The sequence below is a fragment of the Cyprinus carpio genome, chromosome B22 (genome assembly GCF_018340385.1).
Source record: "Cyprinus carpio isolate SPL01 chromosome B22, ASM1834038v1, whole genome shotgun sequence".
Taxonomy (NCBI): domain Eukaryota; kingdom Metazoa; phylum Chordata; class Actinopteri; order Cypriniformes; family Cyprinidae; genus Cyprinus; species Cyprinus carpio.
The window spans coordinates 27,018,789-27,044,445 of NC_056618.1; the positions used below are offsets into that span (position 1 = coordinate 27,018,789).

Consider the following 25,657-nt stretch of genomic DNA (forward strand, 5'->3'; position numbering starts at 1 on the left):
GCCAGTTTTACATTTTCTGTTTCAGTGTGATGTGTAGCTCGACTTTTTAAACAGTGGTTTAGGCTTGCCTTTAGGTTTAATATTGAAACCACATCCAACCTACATCACAGTTCCCAGCAAGTCACGTATGAGATGTCAAAACACCCCCCCCGAAACCCCCCCCCCCCCCAAAAAAACCTTCAATCTTCAAATGTCTTGCATTAAATAGAAAATATTCAAGTCATAAATATTAGATAAGATATATCAAGATTAAATATTTAGTTGGACTATAAGTATAGGACAAACACATTTGAAGTGAAATATTTCCACAAAATAGGTTTGTTAGGTTTCAAAGTACACAGAACTGACTTATTTATTAAAAGTCATTGCACAAATGGTCCAGAAAAGTTCAACTGTTCCTGTGGCTCAGTGGTAGAGCATTGTGTTAGCAGTGCAAAAGGTTGTGGGTTCAATTCCCAGGGAACACGTTAGGTAAAAAATGTAAGCCTGAATGCACTGTAAGTCACTTTGGATAAAAGCGTCTGCTAAATGCATAAATGTAAATAATTTGGACAAAAGCTTGTGCAGATGCTAAGTTGCTATCTATCTAGTGTTATGAAATATTTCAATGAAATACAACTGTGACTTTGTGGTCCTAAAGTGTTGAAATACATTTTATTTTTGAGCAGTGCTGTTTCTGCGTGTGAACAGAAAGTGTCTCTGGTGTTTTCCTGATACGTCTGATGTCAGGCGAGGTTTTTTGTGGTGCTGATTTTCATATCATGTACGTGCCGCTGACCTGCTTTCACGCCTGTAAACTTGTGAGCATTACTTCAAAGCAGCTCTCACATTTTCACCCACTTTAAGAGCGGTAAGCGGACTGTTTACATCATTTTAAAACCATTACTTTTCCAGCCGCAGTTCTTTTATGTTATATAATGCATTGTTTGTTATAGATTTCCATTTGTGGAAATCATTGTTTGCTTGAATAATATCTAATAGACTTAAGACTTCATGCGTGACCACACAGGAACCCGTCTAGATATCTCTGCCTGACTTCAAGAGCTTTAAGCGAGCGAGGAAGATTCACGTGTCCTCATTTAAAAACACCAGGTGTTGTTTTCACTGAAGTTGGATCAATCATTTAAATGAGTTTTTTCTTCTTGTTTAGACAGTTTTGCTCTGAGGGGGGTTTATTATTCAAGACCCACTCTGTGCCCAACTTAGGCATGGATCGACTGTGCAGTATTATCCTTGTTCTTTTACACACAGGTAAGTGAAATTCATGCTGTTTTAAAAGCCTGGTTTGTAAAGAACAATGTTTGGATTTAATCTACCACAAAGAATTGGTCAAAATTTCGGGAAGGACAGTTTTTGACACTTCATGGTCAAAGTATACCCTTGTCTAGTTGTCACAAAGGCTTTTTCTCAGCAGATATTTGATTTTAATTCTAAGTCTGATTACACAAATGTGTGTTTCACTTAGCAGTGGTATTGTATATTAGTTTCAGGCATCTAGTTAAAAAAACTTTTAATTTAGCATAATTTTGTCAATTCAGTTTTTTTACATGTTATACATTTATGCAATTCATTAATTACAATATTTGTGGGCCATAACAATGGTCTTCACATTTTTTTGCTGTATCATGAATCGTTTTGTGCTTCACAACAGTTTTACTCTTTAAATTTTGCCGAGAAGCTGTTAAATAGCTTATAAAGTGTCATTAAATGGTAAATTCCCATTGTGACAACATGCCCCACTATTTCAAGAAAAATGTAATTACCTGTATGTTATTTCCTGGACAATAAATTGCATTTTTGATAAACTGCATATATTCAAGGCTTTATGATATTTGAAAAAGAAACTGACTTTCAAAAATAAACATACCCTTTGAAATATTCACTGGACTAAAAAAGACAATTAGCCCTGGTCCAGATTATAATATCTTCTGCTAAAATTGTTTGTTGAATAATTTGTATTTAAATAATTAGTAGTTACATAGTTATGGACAAGTCGTATTAGTAGCTATGGACAAACTATGTGAAAAGGACAAATAAAGTCAATGTTTGATGGATCCAGAGTAGCTTGTTTGAGGTGTGGATTGAGTAATTAAAGTTATTACTTATTTTGTGTTTATATATTTTGAGTTTAAATCTGCCAACTAGTATCAAGTAATGTTAAAAACTTCTTGCTTTTCACAAGCTCAGTTTTCATATCATATATCTATTGTTTGTACTTAGCAAGACAATAAATGATCTTTATTTTCTTTTCCTGACATACGTAGCAGGAGCTTTCAGTATTGCCCTTGAAGAGAAAGAAACGAACGTCCATCTGGAACCAAAGCACATTAAAGTTTGTGAAGGAGCCTCAGTCACAATGAAGTGCACTTATCAGAGTGGAAACTACAAAGTGAGCTGGCACTATAGCCAGACAAATATTTCAGACTGTAGATCAGCTAACAAGATACCTGAAGAACAGCGTTTTTTAAAAGAGGAAAATGAAGATTGGTCAACACTCAAAATTACTTTTATCAAAGCCAATGAGAGTGGATGGTACTTCTGCCTGGTTACACAAGACATCCCAGTTCTCATACAAAATTGCAGTAATGGGATAAAAGTTATAGTCGGTAAGTAGAGGGACATTGCAGTGTATGGTATACAATAACATTTGTTATAGAAAAATGTATATCATGTATTCTACAAACACCTACATATAATATATTGAGGTCCCAAAGTCTGAGACCACACTAAACACCTGGGAATCTAAACTGTATTTAAACCTGAAAGTTAAAGGATTTTTGTATTTAAAAAAAACATAGAAAAAAATATATTTAAGTTTCTGAACTACTTCTGCATTACTAAACAAATACATAAATCACATGAACTCTCCAGCTAATCAGATGCTCTTTGTATGATTCTCTAATCATGATGGAGAACACGATCATCAGGTGTTACATGAACTTGTAAAGTTCATGCAGTTTAAGTGCTGCTGTCAATAAAAAGACAAACCAAATTTATTCTGAAGATATTCTGAAATTTTTTCTGTTTTTCTGAAAAGTTTTTCTGATAAAATAATTTGTAATGTGAAAAACATCAGTGGTTTCAGACTGTCACATCGCATTATACAGCACTGCATCACCTTATTGATTACAAATAGCTTCTATAAATATAAACTACTACATGAAAACTACTTCACAACAAATGTTGCATTCTGGCTTTTAATCAGATCACCTACTTGTAGGGAAATAAAGAGCTGTATCCAAATATTTGACAAAGTTTTCTTTTCTTCCATTTTCCAGCGTAAACAGAAATTTTAATCGCAGAAGTTTAGAATCCTTTATTGAAATTCATCCATAACAACATTCACCATTGTTTTTGTTTTTCCTCATAGAGGACTCCGCTAAATCAGCCCACAGGAGATTTACCTAACCAGCACCAGCACCACAGAATCTCAGACGCTAAATCAGCCCACAGGAGATTTACCTACAACCTGTATAAACAATGGTAAATCTAATGGTAAATATTCTGCTTTTTACACTCATTTATCCTAAAATACTCTGTATTCAACTCTTCACATTTGAAATTTTTATAAACATTTTTGTACATACATGTACATTTTGGTCACATATTTGACCTCCGTAAGTACAGTAACCACAAAGTAATGAATAAGTACTTTACTACATCTACATGGAATAAATTGCAAGTGGTCAGTTTGAGGTTTTGTCTCAAATATTAGTAAACTTGTTCTCAAATGAAAGTCTTTAGGAAATAGTGTAATGTACTAAAATTCAAAATGGCATATTTTATAGAGGGCTCCTGAAGCCTGAGTCCATTGGTTAAAAGATTCTGTTTTTAGTTGTTGTCGTTGTTGTTTTTAAATGTAATACATTTTATTATTACAAGTTATGATCCGTGTTATCCAGCATCATTTGAGAATGACCGAAAGAGCATCATATGCTTCAGTGGAAGCAAGAGCACCTGACCAACCATCTGTTCAAAGGAGGCAATGTCACAAATTTGCTTGTTTGATTAGAAATACGAAATAGTACTGAATCGGAAATATTTCATTTTTATCAAATGTAATAAAATGTTTTCGTTTTACATTTTTTAAATCCTTTTATTAACATCCAGGTTTAAATTAAGTTTTGAATCTAAGACTTTCAGTCTTTTAGACCCCGCTGCACAAATTATAATACAATCAGTTTTTCATGAATATACATCTAGCGTTAAAGCTGCAATAGAAGGAGCCACATATTTGAAAGAATAATCTAGTAACGTGCTGTTTTTTGTATCTTTTTGTGTGCTATAGATACAACATTCTCCACACCATTCCCGACATCACCATTCGGCTTTACTCAGTGGTGGATATGGCTAGCGTTGGCAGTTGGATGCGTAGTACTTCTGGTGTCAATTGTTGTCATATGCATCTTGACACGCAAACCTGAAGGTACGTCTACAAATCTACGGTTCGCCAAATAATGCTTAATACTATTAACTATTTTATTTTAAAAAATACATAATATTAACTTCAACCTAAGCTATAACATTAAGAACCTAAAGTTCATTGTCCATCCCACATTAATGTTTTATACACTGAAAAAAAAAATTGTGTAGAAACTATTTTCACTCAGAAAATGCTAGTAAATTTTACAAACAATTACAAAGAAACGGCAAGCAAAACATTGATTTTGGAAGTAATTTTCTGTAAAACACTCGCGTATTACTTGTCTTTTTTTTTTTTTACAGTGTATGGCTCAGTACACAGATAAGAATTATTATTTTAAATGGAGGACATAAGCATTATAAAGCATTACGATGTAAGAGCTTAATGATGTTTAAAGATTGTATATAACTTTACTCAAGCAACTCTCAAGCCAACACACATAATGCTAAAGCCTTGCGGTTATGAATGTTCACAGCCTATAATCAAATCTCTTGCTATAAACTGATGCAGGACTAAATATTATTTCTTGCTGTAATCAAAATTATGCCACAACAATCCTTTAAAAGTCACACAGACGGATGGGGTCCTCATGTGAGACCCCGCTAAGAAACGAAACAACGCATCCTCAAGAGTCTTTGTACAAGGTCACACATTTCTGGGTCGCAAACTGAGCACTGAATGAGTGTGGGTGGTATGTGGTTAGGCGCTATGAGAGTGAGCTCCAGATGATGACGATTAAACTGCCTCTCATTGTCTGTGGTTAGACTCGAGCAGCTTGGTGCAGCGTGCACAGCAAACCGTTTTCCTCCAGACCCTCAGTGTGGCCTGTGCTTTGTTCTGTTTACCATCTGATGTAACTCTACAGTAATGTTATGTGTTTCTAGACCTCATTTATGAGAACACCAAACCAGTGGAATCGAGCTGCTGGAGGCGAAACCGGACTAAGACGGACATCTGCGACCTGCCTTCATCCAAAAAAACCGACACCATTAAACCGCTGAGGAAGTACGACACTCTTTCAAGCAACAGAATCCGAAGGCCCTAAGTATATGAAAGAATTACCCTCAGAAAAGACATTAAATATATCAAATACCTTACTGTACACACATATTTAATTTTATAACGTAGCATTTCCTGAAAGACGGGAAGCTGTAAATATAAAGCTGTTTTTTTTTCTTTCTTTTAGAAAGAGATTCATGAGAAAATCTGATTTTTTTCCTTTAATGACTTTCAACTGTATCATACCGAAACATTCTGTGGTTACAAATAAATGTGAAAACCACCAAAAAGAAAAAATCTGTCACACTTTTTTTCCACTCACAATTAATAATAGATTATCATTGTTGTTACAGCACGTATTAGTCTATTGGTATTTCAGAACTTATAAAGATTAGTCGACCATGATAAGATAACAAACCACATATACTGTGACAGCAGCAAATGAGGAAATAAAATAAGGAATAGAGGTGTTTCGTAGTTATTAATCATTCATTCTTATGTAGTCATTAAAGGAAATGGGAATTTTCTGTGAACGTACATTTTAACATTGGCCTACTGTAACTGGCGTCAGTTATTATTGACCTTAATCAGGTCAGACGCCATACTGGCTTGAAAACGAGGCTGTGAAGGAGACAATGGCATGCGCTGTATAACGGTCATTTCACAATACATAACACTTTAAACACTTAAAGTTTTTGAACAACGACGTTGTTGAACAACAGTATAATCCATTGATTAATCCGTACTTATATCCTTCTTTTATTCCTGTCAAAAACGACATACTCAACACAAAACGCGACTTTCTGATAACCGTCAAAACACGACAGCGTAACTTTACCTCAGATCTTGAATATCACTTAAAGGAAACAAGAACTCTCAAACTGTGAACTCTTTGTGAACAAACAAGAGCATTCCGTGAAAGACAGCTGAATATGTACTTTGATCAACGATAAAATTGTTTAAATTTATGAACTTACATAGCTGTCAACACTGAACATTGAAAAAAAGGGAGATTTCCCGGAATCCATCCCCAAAATAAGGGATTTTTTTTTTACACGATTCTTACCCACAAACTTAAAAAAAAACACTAATCATTAACAGTCTAAAGAGTTTATAACTACACAATATATATTAAAGAATGACAGACAAAATTACACACAAAAAGTGATTTATTTATGAACAAGGTAAACATTACTTACACATTTTCATTTGCTACAACGTGTTTTAGCTTAATGTTGTGAGACAGAGTGATTAAGAAACAGAGAGAGAGAGAGGCAGACAGAGAGAAAGAATGTGTGTAAGAGGCAGTAACAAATGCGTTATCGGAATTGAACGCAATCAGATTTTTCCAGGGAATGCCACGATTCCTAAAACCAGGAAAGAAAAGGAAAATGGAGCCACAATGTCTTTGATAAATACTGTATATGTAAACTCAGAGTGTGAGGGAGAGACAGAGACTGTGTGTGTGTGTGTGTGAGAGAGAGAGAAAGAGACAGTGTGTGTGTGAGTGTGTGAGAGAGAGAAAGAGACAGTGTGTGTTTGTATGTGTGTGTGAGTGAGTGAGTGAGAGAGAGAGCGACCTTAGTGTTATGTCCAGCTTGTTGAACAAATTTTCTGTATTGCCCACATTGCATGGCTGCTTGTCAGGTAGTGGAAGGTGGTCTCCCATTTACTCAAATACCGGCATAATGTCCTCGGTTTCGGTTGGTGATTAATTCGGTGATTTTGGCCGTCGGCGTCCTGATCCACAAACCAACAACATCACACTCATCTACTGTACTCTCGAAGTTCACTTCCCGCTACTTTTTCCGTCTTCATCCCGCCCGCCGGCGCCGCTGCAACTGTCTTCTTCTTCGATAGTAGCCTAAGATACTGTATACTGCCACCTGCTTTACTGGAGGTCTAGCAACCCAAGTGCAAGCCACTTCACAGACACAGATAGTTGCGTGTTCTGAGTTAACATAACCAGTGTGTAAAAATACGGGATATTTTACGGGAAAATACTAAAACGGGAAGACAGCGGGAAAAGAGCTAAAATACGCGAGAAACCCGGAAAAAACGGGAGGGTTGACAGCTATGAACTTACCGAATTCGATTTAAGAGCAAGTCAAATAACGTTAGCGTTCGGAGAGCGATAGAGCCCGCCCACACGCTCTTCTGATTGGCTGTAATTTATGATTGATTTTGGTTATGGTTGTTTTTTTTTTTTTTTAAGAATTAAGGAAATGACGGAGAACTCATTCAATTGAACGTGTAAAGATTTTACATTTTGACGTTAATAATAATAAGGAATATTATTATGAAATAAATCAGCAAATGATTTCTGAAGACTCATGCGACACTGCGGACTGGCGTAATGATGCTAAAAGTTCAGCTTTGACATCACTAGAATGATTCACATTTTAAAAAGCATGAAAAAACAAAACAGGTATTTTAAACTGTATTAATATTTAACAATTTTACTATTTTTTTAATTTTATTTTGATCAAGTAAACTCCTTGGCCAGCATGAGAAAATTATTTCTGAAACATTTTAAAAATCTTACCGTCCCCAAACTATTTAATATGTTCTGGGGGCCAGTTGCATAAATGTTAAGACTGTGTCTTAAGAACTAGTTTGACCAACCAGCAGCTGCCAAGTCTTACTGTTTCAATACAAATAAGACCAATCTACCTATTCATAACTGCATTTAAAAAGTTATGACCAGTCTTAAAGAAAAAAAATTAGATGACTAACTTTTTAAGACTAGTCTAAACAGTTTATGCAGCTGTCCCCTGGTGTAAAAGATCATTAGGTTGGTGGTTATAAGCAGCTGTAAAATGCAGGGGTAGGAAGGTTTTTAAAGAAACATTACACCACTAGCAGAAAGTGGGACACAGTCCTGCAAAGAACAACCCTGTCCCAGTTGCAGGTGCATTTAACGCGTGAAAAAAACAATGAAGGCCTTTGCCAAACTAGGTCACGTTCACTAATCGAAATTGATGGACACTTAGGTGCCCCAAAATATATCAGTTCACGCACTTCCTTTGTGACCTAGATTTAACAAAAATTGAACAGCATGAAGATTCACAAAGACAGAATCAATTGCTGAACTGTAATTTGGACACTAAGTCAATACTTTGTGAGATATTTGACGTATAAGACAGGCCTTAAAACTATTTAAAAAAAAATCACAAATGCTCGCTGAAGGAGATGCTTTGCCTTCAGAAATAGGTGACCTCATAAAGTCAAATATTTCATGAGCTGTTTTTTGTTTTCTATTTATTTTCTTGCCTTTATCCAAATTTGAGAATGTAGAAACATAACCCGGATTTGTGTAACTGCACTACTTTTAGCATTAAACATTAAATAAACAAGTATACAATGTAAAGAAGAAGAAGAAGAAGAGAAAAAAAATGTAATTTACTGCTAAATGTATATTTCCCATAAAAGCAAAGAAATGGTTTTAATCACTTTTACTTACAATAATCTCGATAGCAGTTTTGATTGGTTGAGCTGAGTCCAAAAAGTCAAGACCTCTAATGGATTTTGTTTAGCTATCATTTGTTCCTATATTAATGTTATGTTAGAAAACAGTTTATATAGCTAACGTGTAATTCTCACAATAACAACTCAACTTTGTAGTAGTTTATGGAGACATCTATTCGATGTAGCCTACGTGTTTATATTTGGAAGACCTGTATTTTAGAGTGTTTGCTCATTCTGCAGTATAGCCTACGCCTCTAAGACATTTCCTGTCAGACGTTACACAGACATTTAGAAAATGTTGTTAAGATGTTTATGATTTAAAACGGATTTCATAAAGACTTTTATCAGATGTCCATATACAGCAGATGTTTTCCAGATGAAACGCTCTTTAACAAAGATCCTGAAGACGTAAGTGAGCTATTTAAAGTAATCTCAAATGAGCTCAACCATTCACCGATTAGGTCAGCAATGTTCTCATCGATGAGTTCCTGGTGAAATCAAAAACATGCTTATTGTGGATCAGTCTTGTGATTTTATTGTGCCATCAAGTGGTCATACAGCACAACAGCAGGGTTTTCTGCTTTCTAGCAAAATAAAATAAAACGCACACCACGATTAAATAATATTGTTTTATACGATTTAAATAAGATTTAAATAAAATCTTTGTTTTATAATTTTAAGCAATTTTTAAATATTTTCAAATGAGGAAAAATAAATATTTGTCCATTTTTGTGTTTTGTTCATTTTATTCCGACCAAAATTATTTGAACCCACATAAAATCATAATTTAGATTCCCCAAACTCATATTTTCTAAGAGAGCCTTAACAGTCTAATGGTGACCAGCAATGCAGCGGCGCGCTGAGTGGGTGTGTCCGGAGCAGCGCGTCTCTCCGCCGGTAACCGGCGCTGCTGCTGCCGCTGATGGAGAGAGCGAGACAGGCCGAAGGTGGGTGGGGACATCCGAGCCATTGTCGGGATAAACGCACCTCACGCTCGAGCGCCTGAACGCTGAGCTCGCGCTAATCCGCGCAGGAGAAGACTGAATAAACAACTCAGCTTTGGCCGAAGCTTGATTTTAGGTAAGGTTTTGGAAATGCTGCACGGATTTTTTAACGTTGTCTTCCACGCATGCTGAGAGTTAAAGCACCACTGCGTTGCATTTGGGACCAGACAGCACATGCATGTTATTTATACATGTGCATGTCAGCGAAAATGACAGATTTGAGGTCGCATGCAGAGAAATAGGTCAGAAAATTAATTGGTCAGATCAGCAGCCTAATTGCCAATGCTGCTGTCTCCATTGCATTAGTGCAGTGGTTCTCAAACCTCTCCGTGAAGGACTCTCAGCCCTGCACATTTTGTGTCTTCCTCATCTATCACACCTGATTCAACTCATCGGCTCATTAGTGGAGACTGCAAGACCTGAAGTGGGTGTGTCAGATATAGGGAGACGTACAAAATGTGCAGTGCTGGGGTACTTCATGGAGAGGTTTGAGAACCACTGCACTAGTGCAAACACACTGAAATGCATGCTTCTCTTTGCTGACAGGACTGCATGGCACAAGTTGTCGCAGTACTTGCATGCAACTGTTTGTATGCATAATAAATCAAGTCTTTAAAAGGTTTCATTTTCTCTGAGTCACGTGATTTATTCAAATGATGGTACATTTGAAATGGGCTTGAGATCAGTGACATGAATTGATGGTGCTTCACAATATTTGATGCTAATGTATTGTATTATTATTATTATTATTATTGTTATTATTATTATCTAAACAAGTAATGATTTCCTAAATGACATTGCTCAGAAACCAGTACGGTTTGCTTACCTAATTATTATTATTAATATTTAGAATGGAGTTAAGGATAATTACAACAAGCTGTCCATAACTCCTAGGGCACTAAATGTATTTATTGCATTTATTTTTATATTACTTCTTTTGCTTAATATACTGCATTAATCTATCCCTAAAGTTTAAATTTCAAATAAATTTTTAATGTTTAAATAAATGTATTTATTAAATTTATTTACAGTTCATCAGTGTAATATTTTGAGGTAATTATATTTTCTATCCCTTAATCCTAACCCTCACCTATTAATAAATTAATTTATTTAAACTTATTCATTACATTTATGAATATATTATTTATTTCTTGATATACTGAAATAATGATATTTTTCTTAAATCCCACAGAATATTTATGTATTTGTTTGTCTGTTTTATTTTATCAATTTATCTATTTATTCATAATATTTGAAATGTATTTCATGTAATTTAACATGCATCTCCCCATATATATATATATATGTGTGTGTGTGTGTGTGTGTGTGTGTGTGTGTGTGTATATATATATATTTGTGACTGCATATTCTTAGTTAATAATATTTTTTTCCCTTAAGCCTTGCTCCCACATAATTATATTTATTTAATGGTTTAAGATTTTAATTTAGACGTTTTAAGTTAACAGCACTATCCTTGTGGGAATATTTGGTTCCCACAGTGTAGGCAAAACCACACACACACACACACACACACACACACACACAGAGAGAGACACAGAGCTCTTGCTGTCATCGCGTACAGATAACCTTGTCTCTCTGTCCCTTCAGGAATCTGACACCATGACTGCAGAGGAGATTATAAACATTAAAGAAGCAGAGATAATCAAGCTGATCCTGGACTTTCTGAACTCCAGAAAGCTCCACATCAGTATGCTGGCCCTGGAAAAAGAGAGCGGCATCATTAATGGGCTTTATTCAGATGATATGCTCTTCCTGAGGTCAGTAGTAAGCTGTGTCTTTGAAACCTACACAACTATGAAGTTTTACATGCAGTGGCCATTTTAGTAGCCATTTACTGTAGCAAATTTTGAAAAACTGTCATCCTTAATAAATGGTTGTGCTGCTTAATGAAGTGTGGAAATGGAAAAACCACATCTATTTCAGGTGCTGAAGTATTGAGTACACTTGCATTTCTTTCAGTAACATCATTTTAAATTCTCAAAGAATCTTGTTCAATATTATTTAGAAGATTAACTCATTTTTGTCTTTTTTTTCTAACAACTTATATTAGACGGGCAATGGGAGGAAGTCTTGCAGTTCATCCAGCCTTTGGAGTGCCTGGATAAATTTGACAGAAAGAAGTAAGCACAGTCGCACAGTTATGTATCTGTTGCCAGCATTCAGGCTTGTGTTGCTTGTTTCACAATCTTTTGGGCATTTTTTATCTTTTAGATTTCGATATATCATCCTAAAACAGAAGTTTCTGGAAGCTCTGTGTGTAAACAACGCCATATCTGCGGCAGATGACCCTGAGAATGTGAGTGTTTGTATGTGTGTGCAAAATGGCATCATGTTATTCTAAAAAAGACCAACTTTGCTTTTATGTAAAATGGAATAGGTTTAATTGTATATGGTATTAATATTTGTAGTAACAGTAGTAATGTTGTTACCTAGAAAAAATAGCCTTTAATTATTTAATTAATTGAAAATATTATTACTGTTATTATAATCATCTTTGAAACTGATATATAAATTAATTTTAAATAAATTAATAAATATTGTCTTTCATGCAAAATGGAAAGTTTAATTGTATATTATTATGATTATTATTATTTGCAATTAAACATTCCTTTTTGCATGAAAGATGAATTTTGTTTGTTTGTTTGTTTGTTTGTTATTTGGGATGATGATAATAGTAATTTGCTTAAATGAAAATTTTATACTAATAGATAGGTAGGTAGATAGATGATGATGATGATGATGATTATTATTATTATTATTATTATTATTATTACTTGTACAGTATTCTTTAATACTAATAAATAAATATTTTTTATCCTTTGTGCAAAATTGAAGTTTATTATTATTATTATTATTATTATTATCTTAAAATAGCATTTAATACGAAAATGATAGATAGATAGATAGATAGATAGATAGTTTATAAATAAATACATAATTTATAAATTATACTAGTCTTTTATGCAAAATGGTCAAAAAAAGTTAGTATTATTATTATTATTACTTGTACTATATTCTTTAATAATAAATAAATAAATATGTACGTACATACATAATGTTTATCTTTCGTGCAAAATGGAAGAAGTTTGTTTATTATTATTATTTTAAAAATAGCCTTTAATACTTATAAATAAATAGTTTGAATAAATAAAAATGTTATACAAGCAAGCAAATAAATAAATATTGCTTATTTATGCAAAATGGAAGAAGTTTAATTGTAAGTTATGATAATTTTTGTTATGTGTACCATGAAAAATACATAAAGTACATAAATAATTCTTGTCTTAAGCAAAATGGAAGTTTAATTGTATAATATTATTTGTACCATAAAATGGCCTTTAGTTCTTAGAATAAATCTCGAAAAAGAATCTATGAAATAAAATCTTTGAAAATATAATTTAATACTGATAGATACATAGATAGATACATAGATAGATAGATAGATAGATAGATAGATAGATAGATATTTTGGGCAATCTCACATTAAAACCTCATGAATCTTGACTCAAAATGTGTCAGAAAGATTTTATTCATAATGACCGCTCTCTTTCCCACCTGCAGCTGGAGCTGACTATGCAAGATGCGGTGAAGTCCCTTCATTCCCTGGAAGAGTTCTGCCCAACCAAAGAAGACTACAGCAAACTCTGCCTGCTCCTCACGCTCCCGCGCCTCACCCACCACACCGAATTCAAGGACTGGAACCCCAGCACGGCCCGTGTGCACTGCTTCGAGGAGGCCTGCTCCATGGTGGCCGAATTCATCCCTGCCGACCGCAAACTGAGTGAAGCCGGATTCAAAGCCAGCGGCGACCGTCTGTTCCAGCTCCTCATCAAGGGAATCCTGTACGAATGCTGCGTTGAGTTCTGCCAGAGCAAAGCCACTGGAGAGGAAATCAATGAGGAGGAGGTTCTCCTCGCTGTTGACGTCCTGTGCGGGAACGGTTGTGAGGAACTGGACTTAAGTTTGCTGTCTTGGCTGCAAAACCTCTCGCCATCTGTCTTTGCTTGTGCATTTGAGCAGAAGACCCTCAGCATCCACGTAGACCGGCTCGTCAAACCGGCCCGGACGGGTCACGCAGATCTTCTCACTCCTCTGCTCACCAAACTCTCGCCCTGCCCAGCATCGCCTCTACGGCGGCCCCAATCAGCAGATACTTACATGTCCCGCTCTCTCAATCCCGCCCTGGACGGTCTGTCCCACGGTTTGGTGGGAAGAGAAAAGAAAAGCACGGAAGGGGACGGGAAAGCAACGGCCATGTCGCAGTCGTTCGCCAACTTTGGTTATCCTTCAGGAGGAAATGGAAGCAAAACCACAATGGAGAGCAACGTCCTCAGTGATTCGCCTGACAGGTGGGATAGTTCCCCCAAAAATTACAGTTTGGGTAACATTTAATTATCTCGATTCAATCTGGTATGACTTTCTGTGGAACACAAAAGAAGATATTTCGAAAATCACTTTCTCAGTGTTTTTGTCAATACTGTAAAAGTCAATGGGGTCCAATGCTGTTGTTTTGGACTCCATTGACTTCCATTGTATAAATCAAAAGTAGAGCCCAACCGATATATCGTTTTGCCGATTTTATCGGCCGATATGAGTCTGTTGCAGATATATCGGTATCGGCGAATATGCCACCGATATGACCATTTTTTTTACAGAACATAAAACACAGATAAAATGCTTGTAAATGATGTAATTACGTAGTTTGTGCTCCATTGTTTGCTACTGGCGACCTGGATGAAACGCTTTAAAGCTTAAGTGTATGGGATATAATTGAAACTTTGAACAGCCATATCTCCGTAACAGCACGGCGGATCCGCACCAAATTCAGGGGATCCCTTTTGCTCACCCCCGCATCGATAGCCCCCAGGGTCTGGGAGTTACGGGCGGTTAAAATTCGCAGTCGGGCAAGGGAACATACACATTACATTCAAAGGGCATTAAAGTGCACGAGACGTGAATTTAAATTGTATTTATTTATAGTGGTAGGCCTATATTATGTCACACTTCACACTTCTCTAGTAAGTTCAATCTATGAATAAAGAAATTGACGAAAATCAATTAATGAATAATGAACTTTTAAATAAACTTCAACTTTACTGTTAAGTGCACTAATGTCAGACTCGTTTTGGATAATAAAGTTTATTGTTAAGTTGTTAAATGCCCTGCCTCCATTAAATATCTTTGTCACGTCATTATAAGTGTTTGATCACCACATTTAAGTGTTTATGTATATATATTCTGTTTATGTATATACTGTATTCTATATATAGTACCAGTCAAAAGTTTGGACACACGAATGGGAAAGTGTCCAAAATTTTGACTGGTACTGTACTATAATATACTCAAAGAATATCGGCCGATATATCGATATCGGCCTTTTTTTTTTTTACTCCCTAATATCGGTATCGGCCCCCAAAAACCAATATCGGTCGGGCTCTAATCAAAACAGTTGAAATGTTCTTCAAAATATCTTCTTTTGTGTTCCATGAGTTTGCGTCCCATCCCTGGTGAAAATTAACCATGGTTTTATTATATTAAAAGTGTAGTATCTGTTTTTTGTTGTTGTTGTTTTTTTGCCGCATAATTGATTACATTTGTATAGCCCCAGTTTCACTACAAATACCATGGTTAAAATATGATGAAGCCAAACCATGGTTAATTTGTGGTTACATGGTTTAACTATATCAATCATCGGTAAAACCAAGGGTAAACATCAGTCAAAAACAAAACTGCACAATTCATTGTAAAGTGTAAAATACCGTAGTAAAATCTTGTTTCTCAGAACTGGTTTCTGTGTTAGAATGTGTTACTGTGAGCGGTGAAATGCGACATATGGTGGTCAAGCTTAACACTTCTAATCCTGTTAGATCCACCACAATAAACCCTGGCAGCTTTACAGGTTAAGTCCACACAAACTTCAATGACTTCAATGATTATTTTAAAGAACTTTTGATGAATACTAAATAAAAAATGAAAATAGAAACCATAATATGAATGTGCAGTTTTTATCAAAAGGTAGAGATAATATTCTTGATTTTGTTATTATGCTATGCTACTGTCTTTTAAATGGTAATGTATATTGTATGTTTAATTGTTCTTGCTTATTTTCTCTATTTTTACATTTAGATTACTTTTGATGTCATCTAACACTCATTTAAGGTTCATCTTTTAATCTTAAATCTATAAAAATCTCATAATAACTATCTGTTTTAAATTTCATAGTTTTTAATGTTTTATTTTCAATGTATTTTAAAAAAAAATAGTATGGAATTTTAATTCTTGCCATTTATCAGCCAACTATCAGCTTGTGGCATGAACCTGAATTTTACTATCCATGCATTCACAGATATTAAGATGTTTTCCCACTCATTTGTGTTGACTGGTGTTCCTCCAGAGCACCGGACGAGAAGATAAACGGCTCAGGAGCAGCGAACTTACTGCGTCCTCCACTGACTCCTGGCAGAGATGGTGGAGCCACGGGTTCAGCTGAAAAATCGGAGGTAATTAAAACCAGCTACATTTAGATTACATGTGCAAATGATGACAGACTTGTCACTGCTGGTGACTTTTGTTGTGGTGTGTGTGCAGGAGCAGCTTCAGGAGTTCCAGCGGCAGCGTCTGCGGGTGCAGCAGCATCTCGAGCAGAAGCAGCAGCAGAGGCAGCTGTACCATCAGATGCTGCTGGAGGGTGGAGTTCATCCCCCAGATAAGCCCACAGATGCAGCGCAGCACAGTCTCACACAGAAGTTCCTCAACAGGTCAGATCCAGACCTCTAAAGTGCCCCAGAGGCATTCAGTTGTGTTGTTAATCGATTATGTGGCTTCCGATGTCAAGATGATGAGATTGGAAGTGCTGTAAATGCCTCTTGGACTGGAACTTCCTTACATTAACTAACTCATTTGTTTCACTTGTTATTGATGTGCAATTAATTTCAGACAGGGATAACAGAAATAGCATGTGCTCTATTCTATTCTATTAAGTAAATATTATATATAGTGATAGAGATTAATCTGGAAATATTTGGCAGTTTTGAGACTATCTGCAAAATATTATATTATATGATATTTACTTGCATCTTTTTTTGTTCATTGATTTCCAGCAATATTGTAAATTTCTTACTGGCTCTCATTAAATCCTAAAAAAAATCTCATTTATGTGATATCATTTATAGAAATTGTGAATTATGTAAATTATGCTATTTTAATGTCATTAAAAATATAATTTAATATGTATTTCAGATATATTTTAAATATATTTTATAAAATTATCAGTGTAATATCATATATTATTTTTTACTAGCGATAAACATTTTAATATCAAAATATTTTGCCATTGTGAAATGATCAGTAATTTACATTATGTACGTAACTTTGCCATTATTATTTTTTTTATTATATTATATTATATTATATTATATTATATTATATTATATTATATTATATTATATTATATATTGCCTGTATATAATCATATATATTAATACTTGATTTTTACTAGTGATAGACATATAAATCTCATAATATTTGGTCATTTTAAGATTATCAGCAATTTATTTACGATATAATATAGTACAATTTTGTTGTAAACTTCTTTTTGCCATTATTAAACTGTATGTGTATTATGCCATTTATTAACTTTAATAATTATTAATTAAATACAATTTAATAGTATATTTTACATATTTGTATATATTTATTTTGTATTTTTAAATAATACATCATAATACAATATTTATTTGTATTTTTGTATGTATATTTGTATATTTTGTAATTTTTAGGGCCCGAGCACTGATGGTGCGAGGACCGTTTTGAAATTGTTTCATTTATTAATAACTATTATTTTTAGTTATTTTTTTAAAATTGTGAATTTTAGAGTAAATATGATTGAAGTACATTTTAAAAACTGCTTTGCTATCATTAAAATTTTGATCAATATCAGCATTATATTAGGCATTAAGTACCTTGATCTCTAGACATCACCATCAGCCATAGTTTTCTTGATCATTCGTGTAGATCCATACAGAAACTGGAGGAGCTGAACGTGGGAATGGAGGACCTGGGTGAAGACGTCCAGGCTTTGGCTCAGCAGTGTAACGGTACGGCAGCGAGCGGAGACGGTAAACAGACCCCAGAGCCCGGATCAGGCCTGAACAAGACCGCGGTGATCAGCAGCACCCCTCAGAAGGGAGGAGGCCGAGGCGTCCCATCTCTGGACGAGTCCCCAGTGCTGGTCAACAAGAGGTTTCTCACAACCTTCAACCCTTAAAAGATGAAATAACTCTGGTTTGTGAGCTGCTTGTAATGCTGATGCATCATGACAGTGTGTTTCAGGACGAGAAACCCAAATCCCCATTTGTTGCAGTGCAGACGCTGGAGGACACGCAGGCTGTGCGCGCGGTTGCCTTCCACCCATCTGGGACCCTCTATGCAATCGGCTCCAACTCCAAAACACTGCGTGTCTGCACTTACCCACAATCCCTCAAAACCAGGTGTGTTCTTCTCAGTATTTAAAAGGGTTAGTTCACCCAAAAAATCATTTACTCCCACTCATGTTGTTCTAAACCTGTATGAGTTTCTTTCTTCTGTGGAACATGAAAGAAGATATTTTGAAGAATGTTGGTAACCAAACCATTTCGGGTTCTATTTGACTTCCATAGTATGGCAGTAAATACTGTGGCAGTCAATGGGACCCAAAGCTATGGAAGCCCATTTCTGCCACCGAATAAAAAATAGTGCTGTCAAATGATTAATCGTGAATAATTGCATCCTAAATAAAAGTTTTCATTTACATAATGTATGTGTGTATACTGTGTTTATTTAATAAATACACTCATGTCACACAAAAAAATTATAAAAAAAAAAAATGTACATATAAATATATTTAATATACAAATATAAAATTTTTCTTAAATATATACTGAATGTGTGTGTATTTATATATACATAATAATTATACACAGTACACACAAATATATTATGTAAACAAAAACTTTTATTTTGGATGCAATTAACCGCAATCAATTGTTTGACAGCACTAATACTTTTAATCTCGCAGTTCTGACTTTTTTTCTCAGAATTGCAGGGTTCGTACAAAGGTGCTTAAAGTGCTTGAAGTACTTGAATTTGACTTTTTGAAATTCAAGTCCTCGAAAACCCTTGAAAACAGCCATATTTTTGAGATTTTTAAAGGATTTTTAAAGGGCAGTATATATAAAATAAGTGTTATTTTTTTTTCCTTGATAAAAAAATATTTTTACACAAAATTAACAATGCAGCGCGTCTGATATAAAAACAGAGCCATTTCGCTGGGCTTTTAGCAGCGCACGAGATCTCGCGATATTACTCCTTGAGGTGAAGAGCAGTCTCGCGATATTAGTATAAATTGTGTTTGTGGTAAAACTTTTAATAGTGCTTGCATTATATTGTTCGGTCTTTTATTGCATGTGCTGTTTGTTTGGGTTTCATTTGGGAACGCATATAAAGTCTGACACGTTTTGTGTTGCACTGTTATCATTTACAAGCGTGGAGCGCATCTTCATCTCAGCCGCTCGGGACACAACTCTTCCTTTGCATATACTGTGAGTTTGGGTTGTTTAACGTTCTTCTAGGAAAACAGTGCATGTTATCTCACTGGATTTGTAACGTAAATCATTTATAAACCTATGCCAACACAGGAGAATTCATCAACATGTTTCTAAGTATGCGATTTGTCATACATCATGATTTCAAAATAAAAGTTCAAACCCCCGCTCTGAGTTTGCATGTGGCCAAATATTAAAATTACCTGGATTTAAAACATCCTTGAATCACGCTGTAAAGTGAAGCATGGCCAGGCTGTTTGCGCCCTCTGCAGGTATTTATTATAATACATAATAATACATAATTAAGTTGGTTATGTTCGTATTTTGTGTAGGCATATTACATTATGTAGGCCTATTTTATCAGGGTTGTTCAATAAAACCATGTAATTACTTGGTTTTGATACTTTATTTGAACCAATTATTATTACGTCTTTTTAGTTTATATATAAGTAGTCATAGTTTTTAAATCGTTTTTCACTTAGGTCTATTTGTATTACCAAAAAAAATATCAGATTACTCAATTGTCAAAATAATCGTTATTAATTACAGCCCTAGATTAGTTAATATATTTCAAAATACAACTGCATTGTTTTGATTTGTGTGATTAAAATAAAAACACACACCCAAGTAAAAAAAAATCTTAATAGTATTAAAATATTGTCTCATTCTAGTGAACCAAGTATCTGTATATCTCCCGAGCTAAGTGTATTGTCACACACCCAAGTGTTGATACAGTAAGTAGTGATATAGCTCAGAAATTCCCAAGTGTGTGATACAGCTTTCATTCTTCAGGTCAATCATATTCATTAAAAAAGAAATCAGTTTGAATAAGGAGAGCGGTAACTTTGCCACAGTTGCCACAGTCATTTTATGCTTTTGTGCTGCACTTTATTTGTGCCATTTAGTTTTATTAGTTTATTAGAATATGAAAGATAATAACAAAATAGTTTGATAAGTAAGATGAAAACTTGAAAAACCAAAAAAGTAGCGCTTGAAAAGTCCTTGAAAGTCCTGGAATTTCATTTTGCAGTTTCTGTACGAACCCTGGAATTGCGTGATACGAACAATTGCAAGTTATAAAATATCGGTACAGTTTATATCTCACAATTCTGACTTTATGACTTGCAATTGTGAGTTTATATCCAACAATTCTAAGAATTGCAAGATAAAAAGTCACAGTTACCTTATTTTTTTTATTCAACGGCAGAAACGGCCTTTCATACAAAATTGGCAGAAACTTGAACATTCTTCAAAATATCTTCTAACATCCTCTGTTCTTCCTGTCTAGTCCTCAGGGTCCAGTAAAACAGCCTGAGATCTGCTTCAAGCGTATTAAACACCATAAAGGCTCTATTTACTGTGTGGCCTGGAGTCCCTGCGGGCAGCTTCTTGCCACAGGCTCCAATGACAAGTACGTCAAAGTTCTTCCGTTCAATGCGGACACCTGCAACGCCACAGGTAAAGTGACTTTCAAATAATGTCTGTCAAGTACGTTTAGAATATTTTCTAATGTAATTTATTCCAGTGATGGAAAGCTGAATCCTTCAGAAATCATTCTAATATGCTGATTTGCTGCTCAAGAAACACTGCTTATTATTATGCAATAATAAATATTATACATTTTACTAAATCATACATTGGTTTTCAGGATTCTTTGATCAATGGAGCTTGAAATATAATTGAAATATAAAACTTTTGTAACATACAGTATGTCTTTACTGTCATTTTTAACGAATTTAGTGTCTTTGCTAAATAAAAGTATTTATTTAATAAAAAAAAAAATTTTTGGACTTTGGACTGCAGGTCCAGATCTAGAGTTCAGCATGCATGACGGCACCATCAGAGACCTGGCGTTTATGGAGGGTCCCGAGAGCGGAGGGGCGATCCTGATCAGCGCTGGGGCTGGAGACTGTAACATCTACACCACTGACTGCCAGAGAGGACAGGGGCTGCATGCTCTCAGCGGACACACAGGTGATCTCACACACACACACACACACACACACACACACACACACAAACCATCCTCTTCACATATAAACAGGATATTATGTTGTGTTGTATGATCTGCCATGCTGTCGCAGGACACATCCTGTCTCTGTACACGTGGGGCGGGTGGATGATCGCCTCCGGCTCTCAGGATAAGACGGTGAGGTTTTGGGACCTGCGTGTGCCCAGCTGTGTGAAGGTGGTCGGGACAGCCCTGCATGGAACAGGTCTGTTTTTCTTCTCAGCTCCTTTACAAGCCTTTTTTTAAAACATCAGGATTCCCACATTTGACCAATTTCCACTATTTTTTTTTCCATGACCTTCCCAGCTGTTTGTGATTAATGGGATAAAGATTTCTAGAAATTGTTCAAACCGAATTTAGAGTGATTAGTGAATGAATCATTCAGACTATTTTTAAAATTACTTTGACCAATTCATTGAAATGTAAAATTATGTTAAATAATAATAATAATAAAGAATAATTATTTGATAACAGATAAGTATTTAGTTTTATTAAACACAGTATTAAAATTGAAAACCAATTAAATGACAATGACCAATGTAAAAAACAAATAATAACAAAAACAATAATAATCCATAATAATCAGTACAATATTATTTATTTTAGTATTAGAGAATATTAATATTTAAAACAATTCAGTGACAGCCAATGCAACAAAAAAATAATAATAATAATAATAAAAAATAAAAAGATGATGTTAATAACAATAATAATAATAATGTAAATTATTAGCATTGGTATTATTAAATACAATATTACAATTATAATAAAATATATAAAATTAAATAATTAATAACAACTAATACAACAACAACAACAATAATAACAATAGTAATATATAATGTAAATATTTTGTTAGTAGTATTAGTACTATTAAATACAAATAAATTAATTGACAACAACCAATGAAAAAAGAATCAACACAATAACATGATAATAATAATAATAAAAATAATAATAATAATAATAATAATAAACAATAAACAAAACAAATAATTAAAAAAATAATGTAAAAATGTTTCTAGGATAAAATTAATAACAATAATAATTGTTATAATTATTAAACAATACTTATATTAAACAATTCAGGGACAACAAGCAACAGGAAAAAAAATCAACAAATAAACACATATAACAACAACACTAACAATAATAATCAAAAATTGCCCATTTACAAATTTTGTTATTGACTCTGTCTTTGCACTTTATATTATTGTGTCATGTGACAGGAAGTGCTGTGGCCTCGGTGGCGGTGGATCCCAGTGGGCGGCTCATGGCCACCGGATTGGAGGACTGTCGCTGCATGCTTTATGACATCAGAGGAGGTCGAAGCGTCCAGGCGTATCGGCCGCACACCAGCGACGTGCGTTCAGTGCGCTTCTCTCCTGGAGCCCACTATCTGCTCACCGGCTCCTACGACAACAAGGTCATGATCACTGATCTTCAAGGTACGTCATGCCACAAATGATGTCACAGGAATAATGATGTCCTCAGTATTTCTTCTTTTTCAGCCCTCTCTCCAAACACCTGTCATAGAAAGTCCATCTTTCATAATCTAAACAGTTCTTGTACAATTAGAATTTCAATCAACATTACAGTAAATGTCACATTACAAAGAAATATGGCTTGTGAATTGTTATTATTATTATTATTATTGTTATTATTAAAATTAAATGCCATTGTTCTTTTGCCACATTGCAGATTATGGCTTGTGAATATTATTTCACAACGGTTTTATGTCAATGAATTGGTTTATTATTATTATTATTATTATTTACTATATTAAAATGTAAATATTAAAAGCCAACTTAATAAATAAATAATGTCAGTTCTTTTAACAGAATTATTATTATTATTATTATTTACTAAATTAATGAAATTAATAAATTAATACATTAAAATATTAATAAAAAATAAGGTAATAATAATAATTATTATTATTATTATCAGTAGTAGTAGTATTAGTATTATTTACCATACTATTATTTGGTATATTTAATAATAATAATAATAAATAATAATAATAATAATAATAATAATTTTAAAATATTAAAAAACAACTCATTATTATTATTATCAGTAGTAGTAGTATTATTATTATTTACCATACTGTTATTTGGTATATTTAAATTAATTAAAATATTAAAAAACAACTCAATATATAATATAATTTTTTTCCCATAATTAGCTTAGCAATGTTTAATTATTTTGTGTAAAATAATAATAATAATAATAATTAGTATTATTATTATTAGTAGTAGTAGTAGAATAATTATTAATATTTTGTGTATAATAATAATAATAATAATAATAAGTATTATTATTATTATTATCTAACAATGATACATTGTTTTTTTTATTATTATTATCCCACTGCACTTTTTATGTATAATATTATTATTATTATTATCCCACTGCACTTTTTATGTCACTTTCTGGAAGTAAAATGCCATTTTATGGGAGTTAAATTCCCCTGTTTTTCTGCAGGGGATCTCACCAAAACGCTGCCGGTCAGTGTGGTGGCTGAACACGCTGATAAAGTGATCCAGTGCCGTTGGCACACCAGAGACCTGTCCTTCCTGTCCTCCTCAGCTGATAAGACGGTCACACTGTGGGCGTATCAGCCTTGACCACAGCAGAAGCCAAACACAAGAGCATAGAAAACACAGAGCAAGCTGCACTCGGACTGAGGAGCGAAAGAGTGTGTCAGTGTGTGTTTGTTTGTATTTCTTTGTAACTTTACTCCAGTGCACTCACATGAGAAAACAAAAAAAAAAAAACGACTGTTGGTTCTCAGTCCTAGTCATGTCATCATCTGAAATTGCATGTCTACTGGAAGAAACAGCTTTATTGTCAAATGTATTGCAATTCAGAAAAACACTAATGATGTCCTTTCACTTAAAAACACGAAAAAAGCCACGCGTAGCATTGCTTCTATATTTTGCTATTTCAAGTGAACGAAACAGTCCTGAAAATGTGAGCTGAATTGTGCCTTGAGGTGATGTTCTCTGTAGTTACACTAATTGAACTGAATGTCTTGTAAATATGAGCTTTTGTACAGGCTTTAATGCTAAGATCACTGTAAAGCACACTTCACTATAGACTTCACTCCTTCAGCAACTGTTAATGCCGCATGAATAGTCATGTCTTTATTTGAATAAATGTAAATGAAGCAACTGAGGATAGAAGTTTTGTGAAAGTCGTCCTCCTCAGTGTTGAAATGGTTTCATGCATTTTTAGGAATGCTTTTATTTTGGATTGTCATTTTCCTCATGCATATATTTATATGCATAATATGCATCACTTCAGCACCTTTTTGTATTGATGGAGGACAGTTAGAGCACTCTGTCAATCACCTGTTGTACAAAGTATGTGATAGTAATTTATTTGAACATGGAAATAAACACGGTTTTGAAACTACGGGATTTAGTCTGATGAACGGTTCACTGGTTCTTCTACATTCATTTTTTAAAACATTTTCATTTTGAAATTAATCTGTCTTTATCACTGTAATGTTGTACCATTTAATTTATTTTATCGAAATTATATCAATGTTTTAATCATTGATAATAATTATTTATTATTGTATTGTGTTTATATTTCCTAAATTAAAATGTATATATAATCATAATTTCTAAAATTTCTGAAATATAAACAATATTATAATAATGAAAACAACAAAACAAATCATATCTTTATTCAATGTATGAAATTAACACAAAATAATAAACAACATTATTATCTTTTATATAGAGAGAACTCTGTATAAAAAACTAGGTCCTAACAATAGAAAACTGCTAAATAAATAATGTATATACAGCCATTACACATTTTTTATAATATATTTTTCCCTTTTTTTGCTATCCATTTGTTTCAGTAGTCAAGGTTGAATTTCAGATACAACAACTTTCCGTTTGGGGGCGATGAGTGCCACATGAAGAATTTGTGAAGAAAATTCTTCACAAATGACTGCACATAAATATAAGTACATAGAAGCTGTATTTGAGGTTTTGAACAATTGCTGTTATGAATCTGAGTGTGTTTTTCTGTAGACCAATTTCAGTGTTTGTTAACAGTGATGACATTTTTTGTGTGGGCGGAGCCTATCTGGTCTGGTGGCAGCAGTCTATGCAAGCCGTGGAATGAAAGA

The 25,657-nt window shown here is 34.1% G+C and overlaps 1 protein-coding gene and 2 long non-coding RNA genes across 3 annotated transcripts; all 3 read left to right on the top strand.

Annotated features, from left to right (window-relative positions):
• The first annotated feature begins 726 nt into the window (after nt 1-726).
• LOC109054149 lies at nt 727-3,361 on the top strand. Its single transcript, XR_002011821.2, has 3 exons — nt 727-850; nt 1,151-1,251; nt 2,265-3,361. It is a non-coding gene; the product is annotated as an uncharacterized LOC109054149 (long non-coding RNA).
• Nucleotides 3,362-3,406: 45 nt separating this feature from the next.
• LOC109081053 lies at nt 3,407-5,719 on the top strand. The gene is made up of 3 exons (XR_006157942.1): nt 3,407-3,495; nt 4,289-4,426; nt 5,308-5,719. It is a non-coding gene; the product is annotated as an uncharacterized LOC109081053 (long non-coding RNA).
• A 3,998-nt stretch (nt 5,720-9,717) lies between these two features.
• Nucleotides 9,718-24,934, top strand: wdr47b (WD repeat domain 47b). The gene is made up of 14 exons (XM_042749392.1): nt 9,718-9,970; nt 11,503-11,673; nt 11,953-12,035; nt 12,127-12,211; nt 13,477-14,264; nt 16,310-16,415; nt 16,504-16,673; nt 17,929-18,156; nt 18,237-18,404; nt 20,785-20,954; nt 21,300-21,470; nt 21,581-21,712; nt 22,737-22,955; nt 23,995-24,934. Exons 2-14 carry the CDS (start codon nt 11,515-11,517, stop codon nt 24,135-24,137), a joined length of 2,622 nt encoding a protein of 873 aa, XP_042605326.1. The 5' UTR covers nt 9,718-9,970; nt 11,503-11,514; the 3' UTR covers nt 24,138-24,934.
• Nucleotides 24,935-25,657: the final 723 nt, after the last annotated feature.

What these genes read in the sequence shown, in the direction of transcription:
- wdr47b (XM_042749392.1), top strand. Translation starts at nt 11,515, where the DNA reads ATGACTGCAGAGGAGATTATAAACATTAAAGAAGCAGAGATAATCAAG. An exon ending in CTCAGTGATTCGCCTGACAG is followed by an intron (nt 14,265 to 16,309) that starts GTGGGATAGTTC and finishes GTGTTCCTCCAG; the next exon opens with AGCACCGGACGAGAAGATAA. An exon ending in GTTCAGCTGAAAAATCGGAG is followed by an intron (nt 16,416 to 16,503) that starts GTAATTAAAACC and finishes GTGTGTGTGCAG; the next exon opens with GAGCAGCTTCAGGAGTTCCA.